Source organism: Camelina sativa, chromosome 5, assembly GCF_030686135.1.
Source record: "Camelina sativa cultivar CO46 ecotype springtype chromosome 5, ASM3068613v1".
Lineage (NCBI taxonomy): Eukaryota > Viridiplantae > Streptophyta > Magnoliopsida > Brassicales > Brassicaceae > Camelina > Camelina sativa.
In genome coordinates this window covers 389,300-402,835 of record NC_141884.1, presented here as the reverse complement: position 1 = coordinate 402,835, position 13,536 = coordinate 389,300, and the positions used below count along the sequence as shown (strand labels likewise).

General features: G+C 34.0%; 3 protein-coding genes across 3 annotated transcripts; 2 read left to right on the top strand and 1 right to left on the bottom strand.

Moving 5' to 3' along the window:
• The first annotated feature begins 2,440 nt into the window (after positions 1 to 2,440).
• On the top strand, positions 2,441 to 4,589 carry LOC104784582 (ADP-ribosylation factor 1). Its single transcript, XM_010509619.3, has 7 exons — positions 2,441 to 2,634; positions 3,100 to 3,258; positions 3,364 to 3,434; positions 3,768 to 3,887; positions 3,987 to 4,105; positions 4,196 to 4,277; positions 4,371 to 4,589. Exons 2-7 carry the CDS (start codon positions 3,111 to 3,113, stop codon positions 4,374 to 4,376), a joined length of 546 nt encoding a protein of 181 aa, XP_010507921.1. The 5' UTR covers positions 2,441 to 2,634; positions 3,100 to 3,110; the 3' UTR covers positions 4,377 to 4,589.
• Positions 4,590 to 4,680: 91 nt separating this feature from the next.
• LOC104784581 (galactinol synthase 1) lies at positions 4,681 to 6,428 on the bottom strand. The gene is made up of 4 exons (XM_010509618.3): positions 5,853 to 6,428; positions 5,448 to 5,771; positions 5,223 to 5,357; positions 4,681 to 5,130 (listed from the first exon to the last, which is right to left on the bottom strand). Exons 1-4 carry the CDS (start codon positions 6,195 to 6,197, stop codon positions 4,909 to 4,911), a joined length of 1,026 nt encoding a protein of 341 aa, XP_010507920.1. The 5' UTR covers positions 6,198 to 6,428; the 3' UTR covers positions 4,681 to 4,908.
• A 5,595-nt stretch (positions 6,429 to 12,023) lies between these two features.
• Positions 12,024 to 13,495, top strand: LOC104784580 (transcription factor MYB78-like). Its single transcript, XM_010509616.2, has 3 exons — positions 12,024 to 12,325; positions 12,432 to 12,561; positions 12,684 to 13,495. The coding sequence occupies exons 1-3, from the start codon at positions 12,172 to 12,174 to the stop codon at positions 13,222 to 13,224; spliced, it is 825 nt and encodes a 274-aa protein (XP_010507918.1). The 5' UTR covers positions 12,024 to 12,171; the 3' UTR covers positions 13,225 to 13,495.
• Positions 13,496 to 13,536: the final 41 nt, after the last annotated feature.

Below are 13,536 nucleotides of genomic sequence, written 5' to 3'. Positions count from 1 at the left end.
AAAAATTGAAATTAATTTTAACATTGATTTATGGAAATCAAATAATTATTAAAATCAAATAGTCAACCGATATTAGTTTTAACATCAATTATTATAACTGATAAAAATATTTAACATCACTTACTATAACTATAACAAATATTCACATCATTTATATTAACCGATGCAAAATTTAGATCACTTTTTGTAACTAATGCATGTTAACATCATTTAGAAAAATTGATGTAAATATTTGTATATTAACATCAGTTTGAAATAAACTGATACAAATTATTTGCATCAACAAAATGTAAATCGTTTGTTAAAGTGATACAAATTATTTTTACATCATTTAAATCTGATGTAAATATATAAAATAAATGATGTTAAACAACTTTTTTTTGTAGTGTCTTTGATACGAAATAGGCAGATGATCTTCGTTTTCACTTTCCATTAATACGAGGTTCTTGCATGTTTTATCAATCACCAAATCGGTCAATAAGTTACGGGGGAAAATTGCATATATACACAAAAGTATACGCATCCACTTACGTCCACGCACAGCATCAGTTAATTATCATTTTACAATTTCGTTTATATTACTTCGAGACAATTGATGGAGAAAAACACTAGTATCTTTTAAGCAAAACAAATCGAAGTGAGAAAAGACAAAAACCAACTGTGTATAAAGCCGAAACAGATGATGGGTCCATAAAAGGCCGAACCTCCACTTCTATTTTCTGTTTATAAATATGATTTATTCCCATAATAACAAAAAATTTAAAAACATCTCTCAAAGTGGTAGGCCCTTTTCCTTCATAATTTCTCAGTTTTTTCTCCCATTTGACACCCTTCACTTCAACAACACTTCACATTTGTTATATGACCTTTTTCTGTCACCACATTATTGTGAGAGTCGATACTGTTTATATTATGGGTTTCTAATTTAAATTCAATTAACAGTTGATATATTTTACTCATCCTGTCTATGTAATTTCAAGTTTTATATCACATTTTTTATTTTGGATTAACATTTATCAAACAATAGTTATTTTATATATATAGAAAATCTCGTATCAAGACCGAATCCTTCATTATTCGAGTCAAACGTTCTAAATATATCGAAACTCAGAATCATATTTAGATATATCTCAAGTACATGCACGACTATATATCTTACCACGTATACAGTAATACAAGTACACGAAACGAACAGCTACACAAGTACACAACAAGCGTCAAGCGAGGTTCATCACTCGTGTTCACCTGTGTATATAGGAGTAAGATGTCATGCGCGACTTTTGACCAATATAGTTCTACAAACTAAACGTTGAAACTTGAAATAAATATGCAAAAAGAAAAAGAAGAAACAAAGCAATTGATTAGCTAGCCTAGTTTGAAACGACGCCTCCTTAACGTTTGTGCGTTGTTTGTTAACGCGTCTGAATCTCTCTACGAACAATGCATTACGGATATAAGGAATTTTAACATTATTTGATATCCGAAAACTACACACACTGACACACATATATATATATTATAATTATTTTTTGTTTCCATGTAATAGAAAGAAAGACTGCATACAAAAGCCTATTTGAAGCTTATGTAAAAACAAAAAAACATTGTAATTAAATTACGTATATTTTGTGTTACTAAAAACCCTAACCGTTATCAGAATATACAAATCTGAAACCTTCTTACATATTTAAGAAGAACATGAAAAAACATCGAGAGTATTCGATTGGATTCTCAAGTTAAGCTTAGAAAATTTGGACGTATGAAATACATTGTGTTGTCGTCCACTTATACAATAAAGTGTGAAACATGGATGATGCATGAAGGCTAGACTTCCAATGTCTACAAATATTTTATAATGCTTGTGGTAGGGTCTTTTCATTATCATGTCTCACTTCTTCTTTTTTTCATCCCTCATCTTAAACGTCTAATATAATTTTTACTTTTCACCAAAATAATTATTGTTTCATTCTATATAAAAAGCATATGAATTTATCGAATTTTCAAAAAGAAAAAAAAAAAAGAGAGGAAATTTTGGAGCCTCAAAATTGTAATTATAATGTTTTTATAAGTTTGACTTCGAAAAATCCAAATAAACGCGCAAATCATTACCATTAATTAATATAACTTTTGTGCACGCAATTGATTCAGACACAAGGACCGACCAATTTGAGAACAATGAATGGTTATGATTCATCCTTATAAAAAAGCTCTCGTGACAGCAAACCCGATGTTGTTGGTTAAGTTCATACCCGGTTTACTAAAACCAGACGAATAACTTCTTGCGACGCCGTTTGGATGAAGATTCGAATTCGTGAGTGAGTGAAAGACGCTTTGGTTATAAAAAGCCCAATAAGCCTATAAATCGATTAATTAATGGGCTGAATTGTGTTGGCCCATAACGAGGATAAATGGAGGAGGAAGGTCCAAAATAAGTATTTTAATTAATAAAAACATATATTCGACGTATTTTTAACGCTCACTTGGTTTTATTTAAGTAAGATTTTTTTGTGTCTTATAAGGAAAAAGAAACAAAAATAAAATCCATCGTGAAACGTTCGAAGGACATTTCTTTAGGACGACCATATCGGCGTTAAGGAGAGAGAGCTTAGATCTCGTGCGGCGTTTGCTGTTTTTCCGGTAAGTTTTATTCCGCCGATTCGTTCTCTATCTCTCTCCTGTTTAGTGATTCTGCCTCTGTTCGAATTCCTTTCCCGCGATCCGGATCCTTGTGTAGTTTACGGCTCGTCTTCTCCAGATCTGTTGTGTTTCTTCCGTTTTGTATTATGAGTGGATGTGTTTTCTTGTGATTCGCTAGTTTCTAATGCTGGATCTGTATCTGCGTTGTGGAAATTCAAATTGATGTTAGTCGATAATTAGGCTGTTCTATCATAGTTAGGATTAATAGTTGATGATTCTCCGGAATTGTAGATCTTAGATCTTGATTCGATCCCCAGAAATGAGAGAATAAGAATGAGTTTCGATACGTTTTTGTATGTAGGTCTGCAATGGTGTTTTTGAATCTATAGATGATACGCGTTTTGCAGTTATTTTTCTGGATTTAGAATTGAGAATTGAGAATTTTGAATCTGCTTATGTGAACAGGCTTGGAAAAAATGGGTTTGTCCTTTGGAAAGTTGTTCAGCAGGCTCTTTGCGAAGAAAGAGATGCGTATTCTGATGGTGGGTCTCGATGCTGCTGGTAAGACGACCATCTTGTACAAGCTCAAACTTGGAGAGATCGTCACCACTATTCCTACCATTGGTGAGTGTAGTTAGTTACTTTATATACCTGATTTGTTTGTTGTTGAATGTTTCACTTGTTTTTGTATGAGTAGCTGAACTCTTTTTCGACTCTTTTTGTTTTTAGGGTTCAACGTTGAGACTGTTGAATACAAGAACATCAGCTTTACCGTGTGGGATGTCGGGGGTCAAGACAAGGTATCAATCATTTCCTCATTTTTTTTATCATGCAAGCATTTTTATGTGGTCGGCCATCCAATTATGATGTCATAAGTTAAGAAATGGTTTGCTTATTAGGTTCAGTGTAGGTATTATATATCTATACCCGCACTCTACATTTGATAAGCGAAATCAATTAAGCTGGAATTTCAGACATCCTTTGATTGATCCTCAAAGAGATGTTTTTTTCTTGCTTACATTCGTAGATCAGCACCTTTTTCTTTGTGGACTATGTTGTCTCATCTGAGTTCTGCTTGTAGAATTGATTGGACTCTTACGAATTTAATAACCTCCTTCTTTGTGCTCATTCAGATCCGTCCATTGTGGAGACATTACTTCCAGAACACACAGGGACTCATCTTTGTTGTGGACAGTAATGATCGTGACCGTGTTGTTGAAGCCAGGGATGAGCTTCACAGGATGCTCAATGAGGTATTCTTACTCAACACTTACATCTATGTTTTTGTATAATGGCCAGAGATCATATGTTTGTTTGTTTTTTTTTTTGACTTTGTATTGTTTTTCTGGTAGGATGAATTGAGGGATGCCGTTCTTCTTGTTTTTGCTAACAAGCAAGATCTTCCCAACGCGATGAACGCTGCTGAGATAACCGACAAGCTTGGGCTTCACTCCCTCCGCCAACGACACTGGTGAGCTAGAAACACATAAATCAGCTTTTCTCGATCCACTGTCTATTATTACTCGTGACATGTGAGCTCATGTGATCATTGTAATGACAGGTACATTCAGAGCACATGTGCCACCTCAGGAGAAGGTCTCTATGAGGGACTTGACTGGCTCTCCAACAACATCGCAAACAAGGTATCAACTACCAGCTACTACTCTCTTTTAACAACTTCAATTTTGGTTTATAATCCGAATCTGACACTTCTTAAATGTATGTATGATTCGCAGGCATAGAAGGGAGATTAGCCAGATTCCTCTTTTTTGCTTGTTTGGTTTATAAATCAAAGAAGAGTTCTGTTTCGCTAGTACTAAAAGATTTATTATTATATTCTTCTTCTTCGTCTCTTATCTCAAACTCAGATCATTTCACACTTTTGTATTTTCCCTTTAATAACTCGTTACTTTTTCGCCTCTTCTTCCCGAAGTGAGTATATCAGTTTCATCTTATCTTTTGCATCAGTATTACTTTCGAAGCAAAAATTGAACTGTAATTTTCTGTAAACTGGTCAGTTCACATCTTAGAAATGAAATTGGGCTGTTTTTGGAATATTTTATTCAAGATTGAAATTCGAAGATGCACGTAAAAATTGATGATACACACGTTATAGACAAATAATAAGAAAAAGGAAATCAAATCACACGACAAAGTCCAAAGCATTTGAAACCAGAGACGGCATGTGTGGTTGTCGACCGGACACATGACCACTTGCTACCCGGGAAAAAAAAAGCTACCTAATTTACCGACAATTTTAACTACTGATGACATTCAAGCAGCGGACGGTGCGGTAACGTAATTGACGCGTCCAGCCTCAGTAAGAGCGGTGATAAACGGCTTCAGATTCACCAGATCGGCATCTGTGTCGGCGACAGGTTTCTTGTAGTTCAAGGAATCATCGTTGTAAATGTCCCACCATTTGTTCACTAACATTTTGATGTCTTCTCTGTCCATGTTCGCTTCCTTCCCTGTGTACCTCCACGGCTTCGAACCCTGTTAAGACAAACAAACGAAATAATTCAGAACACGGAATGAAGAATTAATTGTTTTGAAATGAAACAAAACCAGGTACAAATATAACTTACCGCTGCACAGTAGTGCACCACCTTGACTTTAGCAAGCTCTACATTTTCTGGGTGACGCCATAACATCGCAAGGACGAGATTGTACACTAAAGGAATCGGCTTGTAAATTTTCTTGAAGTACATGTTCAGAAAATCCTGCGTAATCAAATCCATAACTTAGAAAAAGATGAAAACAGAGCGTAACCGAGAAAGGCTAGTCTAAATAAATTAATCTTTGCACTATACCTGTTCCGCGAAAGGAGTTGGAGGAGTGATTTTAAGAGTTTTTAGTAGGTCCTCGTAAGTCTCGAGTTTAGGCTCGAACAAGAACATCCCTGCGTTGAAGTAAAGAGCCGGTGGTTCTCCAAACTCCGCCTTTGGCCACTGGACTTTCTCCGGGCACTGTTGGCAATATCCGATCTTGTATTGCGGCGTGTGGCTCCATGTCTTCTCGCAGAAACAATCCATGACCGCGTAGAAATATCCATCAGGAAGATCGAACAAGTGATCGATGTTCTCGTAAACTTGAATGTCTCCATCTAAATATATCATTTTACTATACTCCACAAACTGCATATATAACACAAAAACAGAGCATTAACCACATCATCTACAGAAGGATAGTATAAAACGACGTCGTATGAAAGGTACCTTCCAGATACGGAGTTTAGAGTAGTTGATGACGTAATAAGCCATGGCAAACTGAGTTTGGTTCTCGGGTGGGTAAACGGGTTCGATTTCACGGACAATGCAGCCCTGTTCCACCAGTATACGACGGTGCTCCTCGGGCACGTCAGGTAATATAGCAACAACGAGTGGATACGCCGATTTGACTTTTCTTAACCCCTTGGCTAAGCCAACGACTCCTTTGACATAGTCACCGTTACCAGCGAGAAACGTCACGTAAGCTCGACTGCTACCCTGGATCGTCGGAGACGGTTTTGTTATCGTCACGGTGGATTTAGCAGCGGGGGTTTGAGTAAGTTCCGGAGCCATGTGAGAGACACGTGACCTGCTGCGCGGAGAGGGATGTGATCTTTAGAGTTTTGTTCAGTTGTGTGCTTTTGTGTTTACTGATGACTGATGAGGATTTCATGTGATCTGCTGAACTGGATTAATATAGGCGCTTGGATCGGTTACGATCATGAAATCTGAAACGTACACGTGTAAATAGGAGATCAGACGGTGGTGATTGGCGTTTGGTGAAAGTTCTGGAACGGTTAATTTGGAAAAGGAAAACGCTAGAAGCAGCTAGTATACTACGGCCTACCGTTTTGTGTTATTGGCTGCTACGACGTACATTGTTCGTACTCCTCTATTTTTATTTGAAAATTGTTTAGAAAGTTTGCTTAACAACAACAAACTATGTTTAAAAGTTTTCAAATCTATATCAAAACAAACTTATTCCGTTAAACCCCTTTATATTAAATCATAGAAATGTTTCAGTCCTCTGAAATGATCCCGACCAATTTCATAGATCTCTGCCAGCAAATTAGAGTATATGCCTCTAAAATACGTCATTACAGACTCTTTCATATCGTTCATGTAATGCTGACCACAAAAACAAAATGATATGAGAATAATATGAGAATCATTGTATCGGATGATTATATTTAAAAAAAAACTTAAACTTATGCATACATTGAATCCTAGTTTAAGATAAAGTTGGGAAACATAATTTCTAACTGCTCTAACCAATTGTCACAAATTTCCGTAAGCAACAACATCAGGAATCTTAAGTAGCAATTAGGCCAATTACACATTTTTTGGTTGAAATATAAACATGATTTAACTGTACTTCTTTTCTTTTAAGTTGGAAATAAGTTGGAAACAATAATGAATTAAAATAGTAATATAATAATTATTAAATGAAAAATAAAATTTTGATAAGTAATTTTTTTTTAGTCAAAATAAGTCATAACTCATATATAATACATCTTTATATTACAAGATACTAGAGTTATACCATAAAATAAAAAGTTGTAAATGCATATTTTTATTGTATTAAAGAATTTTCGAATTTTTTCACAACAACTAAAAAGAAAAAAAACATTGATAATTTTTAATTTTTTATTACTTTTTAGACTGCTGATATTTATCTAATTTTCTTTATATATATTGTTATCTGACCCAACTAATTTTAACTTCTCTCTAAGTTTTTTTTTTTTTTTTTTTTTTTGAAATTGAACCTAAAGGAAACTTGTTTATCCATGTGCTTAATTGCCCATTATTTATTGTGTAATAATAGTACATCACAAAGAAATAGAAAAAAAAATTACTATTAAAATATAAAGAGGTAAATTAAGCACGTGGAAAATGGAGACTTCTTGTGAGAATATAAAGAGGTAAATTACTGTTGAGTCTTTTTTTTTTTTATCTGGGTGAAGAGGAGCCGTGAGAGACACGCGCGCCAGCTGATTTGGGGCCATTCGTCTCTTAATGGGCCATAATAAAAAACCAATTCCGTGGTGCCTACTGAAACACTCTCTCGTGGGTTCCATCTAATCGCTTTCTCTTTCCCATAGTCTCACGTTCTTGATTCTTCTCAGGTGTCGTCGGTAGAAGAATTGTCTTTATTCATATAGTATGATTTATACATTCTTCTTCGTATTTATCTTTTTTTTTTTGGTAGATTAAAAATTAATCCGTACGAAAAGAGAGTACAAACATCTCATCACAAAGAAGCAGATACAGTTTCTCAAACCAAGACATAAATCTGAAACAAACGAAAATATTATCTAAATCTACAAACAACTTATTTCATTACATTTTTGTTGTCGTTGTTGTTGTTGTTGTTGTTGTTGTTATTGTTAAGTTTTAGTTCATCACTCTCTCGGATTGGGTTCATAGTTTCCAAAAGTTGGCCTACAAAAGCCCAAAAAAAACGAACATCATATGTATACATATTTTGGTTTGGTTACTGTTGTTGTTTTAGCTGCTCTTGATTTTTTGGGTTGTATCTTTAGTAGTCTGTCGATGGTGGAATGAATTTGGTTATAGTGTATTGAAATTTGTATCACTTGACCAAAAGCCCAAAAAAACGAACATCATAGGTGTATACAATATTTAATCGGCATTTAGTGTAGTCTAGAGACTTAAACCCATACTTAGTGTTAATAAAACCGTATGATAACACACTGTTGAATCCTAATGTTGACGTTGACTCTAAAACGTGTGTTGTGTTGCAAAATTTGACAAAATTAAAAGAACAGAAGAGAATAATAATGAAAGTGGATCTCTTACGATGTCTTCGAATTTCCTGCCAAAAGTGTCGGTTGTGTTGAGCTTTGACTTATATTACCTTAATCATCGCCGGTCACCTTTGATTTGGGTTCCCTAATATTATTCATATGTTTCCATTATTGTATTTGCATACAGTTTATTTACTCTCTTTTTCGAATTTTCTTCACACTGCTTTGAAATTGCTTCTTCTGAGAGATCACATTCCGACCACCAAAGTCAAACACATAGTGTCCGAGTTTAGGCAACATGCATATTACATAACAAAATTACTTCGGAATTTAACATTTCACCGTTCTACGGTTAACGGTAGACTTTTTACTAACAGTTTCATAGAGTGATTTGCATTTGTAGTAGACCTCTTACAATTCCTTTTATATTTCTTCTCTTTTATCTTAAGTATTTCTTATTTATATGTGATGGAATTTTTATTTTTCAGATATATTTTTCCAATAGAGAAAATATATCACTGATTTTCTTAATATTGGATCAATATAATAACCTCAGCAAAATTTTGAGAAAATTTTGCCAAAATTTTTTTACTAATTTAAAATACAATAACCGCCCATTTTGGAAAGAAAAAAACAAACTATAATCATTTCACTTTCTTACAACTATAGCAATTGTTGGAGCATTGAAAAAAGGAGCAAGTGTAATTAATCTACTAGATATAAAATTACCAAGCTATACTATCAAAGATTGAAAATGCATTTTTCTAATCATTACAAAAAAAAAATGTATGCATGTGTTAAAATTTGGAAGTTTGAAACTCAACACTGCTGGTGTCTTCTAAATAATTATTGAAAAAATTATATTAACATGGAGTTCTCTTGAATTTCAAATTTGATTATGTGATATCGATATGTTTCTTTACAGGGGAATAACCTATCACAGGATTTATCGAAGACTAGTTGATACATTGGACCTCAACCAGGAAATGGACTATCCCAAGTATTAGAACACATTACTTTTATGTATACAGATATACGTCTTTGTAAGTGCGTTGACGAGGGAAAAAATGATAGATGCTAAAACATGGATGTTCTATGGTCTCATGCCACCACATGCTTTAAAGTTTAAAGTTCGAACTCTTATTAGAGGATTCTCCTCTGCGTCATCATCTATACGTCATCGTTCTTAAGCCATGCACAATGAAATATTTGTAACGATGAATGTACACTTAATAGATAAATAGAATCAGAAAAAAAAAAGATCCAAAAAAAAGAAAAGAAAAGTGTTTTCATCTTTTAAATTAAAGGAGATGTAACACGACTCCATAACCTAAAAACGGATCCATCAATAAGAGATAAATAAAATATAATATTCCATTAGCCATCTTTCCTTATAGAAATATTTAGCTGGAGGCTTATATGGTATGTCGCATCAAATAGGAATTAGACATAACCAGATGACAAAAAAGAAAGAGGCTTTGCGTATGAATATGACATAATTTTGAGCGTGTAAGTTAAAAAGATTGTGGGTTCTACTTTTGGTACTTCTTCTGATTTTGATAGATCGTAAACGACTTTTTATGTTGTTGATTTCTCATTTTTTTTGTTGATTATTTACCTTTGTTCTCTTGTGCTTTCCTCTTTATTATTCGTTTAGTTTACTAAACCAGCTTAAATTTGAACGGTGAAAACGATCATAATACAAAGACGACAGAACCATTTGAAATCTACTAACACGATTTGGCATCAAATATTTTCTTTTAACTCTCGTCAAACTGGATTTTTTTAAAAAAAAAATTATTTTTGTCTCATCCTTAATACTTAAGTTTGATTTTTCCGCAATATTCTTTCAACTAATAAATCAATATAATTGACACAAAAGACCGGTCTTTTTTTCATGTCAATAGAAAAAGTTATTTTTTTTTTTACATTAGCTTATATGGACTGTCGTCAAGATCACATATCCAATCGATGTAACAATTCACTGAATCGGGAGTTAGAAAAAAAAAACATATGTTTAATTCACTAGCTAAAAGTCTAAGATACTGGTGGTACAACCCAAATCTAACCTATAATCGAATCAAGTCGACACGTCATCACTTGTGTGTATATTTGTCCAGAGTTGAAAGGTAGAAGCAGACAAGTGTCTCATAAAGACATCGAGATCTGATTCGGTTATCAGGTACATACACTTAATCGGGAGTGTTGCTTTCCCCTAGAACTATGGAGGCCACTGTTTATGTGTCGTTGTGTAACAATAATCTTGTGTGTTTACTTGCAATACTTAAACTCTTTTTACTTTAATATATAATAGTTTTGTTCGATAACAAATTTCGACCCTCCTTTTCAACAGAGTGGATCTCTCTCACACGTACGCATCAGATTGTATTTGTGCTACAATCCTTTTTTTGTTATTATGCTAAAACTTAACCCACCAATCCTTATGTAATCCTATATATCTTATATATGTTTGTTTTCGTATATGTCTTTGGTTTGTACATATGGATCTTGCATGTCTTTAACTAAAACTATAATGATTTGGTTTCGCTAATATCGATGATATTTTAGTTGCACAATTTTGTAAACGACCATAGAACGTACTTAAGAAACGAAATTGCATCAGTAAAATGTCAATATGTATAGAGAGTATAATTTCAGAATATGTATAAAATAATAGAAGAAGTATTTATATGGAAAGTTTGAAACTAGCCACGAGTGTTTTGTTTTAATACTATACGGTCTCTCTTTACTTCCTCGTGAGTTCTCACACAAAATAAATGGAAAAATGCAATTATTGTTTTTTTACGATTACTGCTAGAAGTGTATTATTTAATTATTAATAACTTTAATATTGTTTCAATAATAATTCCAACGTACAATAAAATTTTGTTGAAAAGAACAAATAAAAGTCTCATATTTTTCAGTAGATATATACATAGAAGTCATAGTGATAGACAGAGGAAAGACGTCTCTTTGACTATACTCTTCAATCGAAAACAAAATGTGCGAAAATTTCAAAAGCAAAGTCCCTAAACTCGCCTAACTCCATTCTCATCTGACTTTGCTTTAAATGTCAATAGTCCTATGTTGTTTAGGTGCATTCAGATTTGATCTTATGTATACTTAAAGATACACCCGTCGCAAACTAGGTTTCTTAGTAATATTTATGCTTACCGAGTAGCATCTCAATGTTGCTAATTTCAAGAAAACGACGAAAAACAAATCGTGATCGCACTAGGATAAGTGATTAATAAATAAAAAAATCCATTTCGCCCATAGTAATCAGAATCATTTTGAACAAAGGACTACAACAAAAATACAACAACTTACGTCTGCGATACTGTGTGGTGAAATATAGAAACTTTTTATAAAATATAAAACACTTACTAAAGAAAGATCTAAAGCAAAGAGTGCGTGTTACTATACATCTGAACAGGTCAAAGGTTCAAACCTAAGTATTTTAATTTACACAAACAATTGACCATATGGAGAGTTAATTAATATTTTTAGAATAGTTGCAAAATTCCACTTTAGAAACAGAATAAAAAAATAATTGAACATTACACTTATGCCGTGTTCCAGTCACTCTTCAACCTTTTCTACTTATTTTCAAAATATCCTTTTTGGAAAAGAAAAAAATATTTATTCTCGTGCTCCTTTACTATATATATAAAAATTCGCACATTGCTTAATCACACTTCAAATCTAATCGACAAAACCATTCACACCTTCTCCTCTCTTTCTCTCTAGCTATCTCTTTTTTTCTTTTCATTAAAGAAATGGAAGACTACGAGCGAAACTCAAACTCTCCAACTCATGATGAAGATTCCGATATACGTAAAGGTCCATGGACCGAGGAAGAAGATGCAGTCCTAGTCAACTTCGTGTCTATCCATGGTGATGCTCGTTGGAACCACATCGCTCGTTCCTCTGGTATGTATCATCATGACCTCTATATAAAACATATACAGTACTTACTTACAGAACCCTATATATATATAAATAAACTTATACAATATACTCATATTTATGTACGCAGGGCTTAAGAGAACTGGTAAGAGTTGCAGATTAAGATGGCTTAACTACTTACGTCCAGATGTTAGAAGAGGCAACATCACTCTCGAAGAACAATTTATGATCCTCAAACTCCATTCTCTATGGGGCAATAGGTACGTATATACACACTCACTTTCTATATATATCCCAAATATGTGAATATGTTACTAGTTAAGTATTATAATTATGTTACTATTACTAATATATGTATCCTTGGAATTTTGAAATTAAAAAGGTGGTCGAAGATAGCACAGTATTTACCGGGAAGAACAGATAATGAAATAAAGAATTATTGGAGAACTCGAGTGCAAAAGCAAGCCAAACACCTAAGATGCGATGTTAATAGCAATCTTTTCAAAGAGACTATGCGAAACGTTTGGATGCCGAGATTAGTGGAAAGGATCAACGCCCAATCATCACCCGCCACGTGTGAGAAAGTGGAGTCAACGATGATCACCGACCCAGGTCAACCTATTGACGTACCGAGTCCGGTCGAACCGGGTTACGTTCAATTCGACCCGAATCATCATAATCAGCAACTCGTTCCGGCATCGGCTCTCTCAGCAACGTCTTCGAATTCGCCGGCTGAGACGTTATCTGACGTACAAGGCGGGGCGGTGAACGGGTCGGGTTATGACCCGGTGGGTCAAACGGGTTTCGGGGAGTTCAACGATTGGGGCTGTGTTGGTGGGGACAACATGTGGACCAGTGAGGAGAGTTTATGGTTCTTGCAGGACCAGTTCTGCCACGAAACGACATCGTATTCGTATAATTAAGGAAATTATACGATCACACGATACGTTAACGAGGACTTCAATTGCGTCACGTTTGGGTGTTACAACTATTCATTCGTGCGTGATGCCATTTTTAGTAGATACGTCCTTGGTATACGAATCTTGACTTAATTATTATATGCTTTTTTACCCCCTGATGAAATTAAAGATCTGATCATCACGCGAGGATACTGTGATTTGTGATATACAGATGTGAATTATACAATATAAAGTTTTTTTTTTTTTTTTGAAATCCAGAAGAAAATTTTATTAATCTTACTTGATGTTATAATGGAAAATAATAGAAAGAAAAAA

What these genes read in the sequence shown, in the direction of transcription:
- LOC104784582 (XM_010509619.3), top strand. Translation starts at nt 3,111, where the DNA reads ATGGGTTTGTCCTTTGGAAAGTTGTTCAGCAGGCTCTTTGCGAAGAAA. An exon ending in ATGTCGGGGGTCAAGACAAG is followed by an intron (nt 3,435 to 3,767) that starts GTATCAATCATT and finishes GTGCTCATTCAG; the next exon opens with ATCCGTCCATTGTGGAGACA. An exon ending in TTCACAGGATGCTCAATGAG is followed by an intron (nt 3,888 to 3,986) that starts GTATTCTTACTC and finishes TTTTTCTGGTAG; the next exon opens with GATGAATTGAGGGATGCCGT.
- LOC104784581 (XM_010509618.3), bottom strand. Translation starts at nt 6,197, where the DNA reads ATGGCTCCGGAACTTACTCAAACCCCCGCTGCTAAATCCACCGTGACG. An exon ending in CTAAACTCCGTATCTGGAAG is followed by an intron (nt 5,772 to 5,852) that starts GTACCTTTCATA and finishes TTATATATGCAG; the next exon opens with TTTGTGGAGTATAGTAAAAT. An exon ending in TGGTGCACTACTGTGCAGCG is followed by an intron (nt 5,131 to 5,222) that starts GTAAGTTATATT and finishes TTGTCTTAACAG; the next exon opens with GGTTCGAAGCCGTGGAGGTA.
- LOC104784580 (XM_010509616.2), top strand. Translation starts at nt 12,172, where the DNA reads ATGGAAGACTACGAGCGAAACTCAAACTCTCCAACTCATGATGAAGAT. An exon ending in CCACATCGCTCGTTCCTCTG is followed by an intron (nt 12,326 to 12,431) that starts GTATGTATCATC and finishes TTATGTACGCAG; the next exon opens with GGCTTAAGAGAACTGGTAAG. An exon ending in CATTCTCTATGGGGCAATAG is followed by an intron (nt 12,562 to 12,683) that starts GTACGTATATAC and finishes GAAATTAAAAAG; the next exon opens with GTGGTCGAAGATAGCACAGT.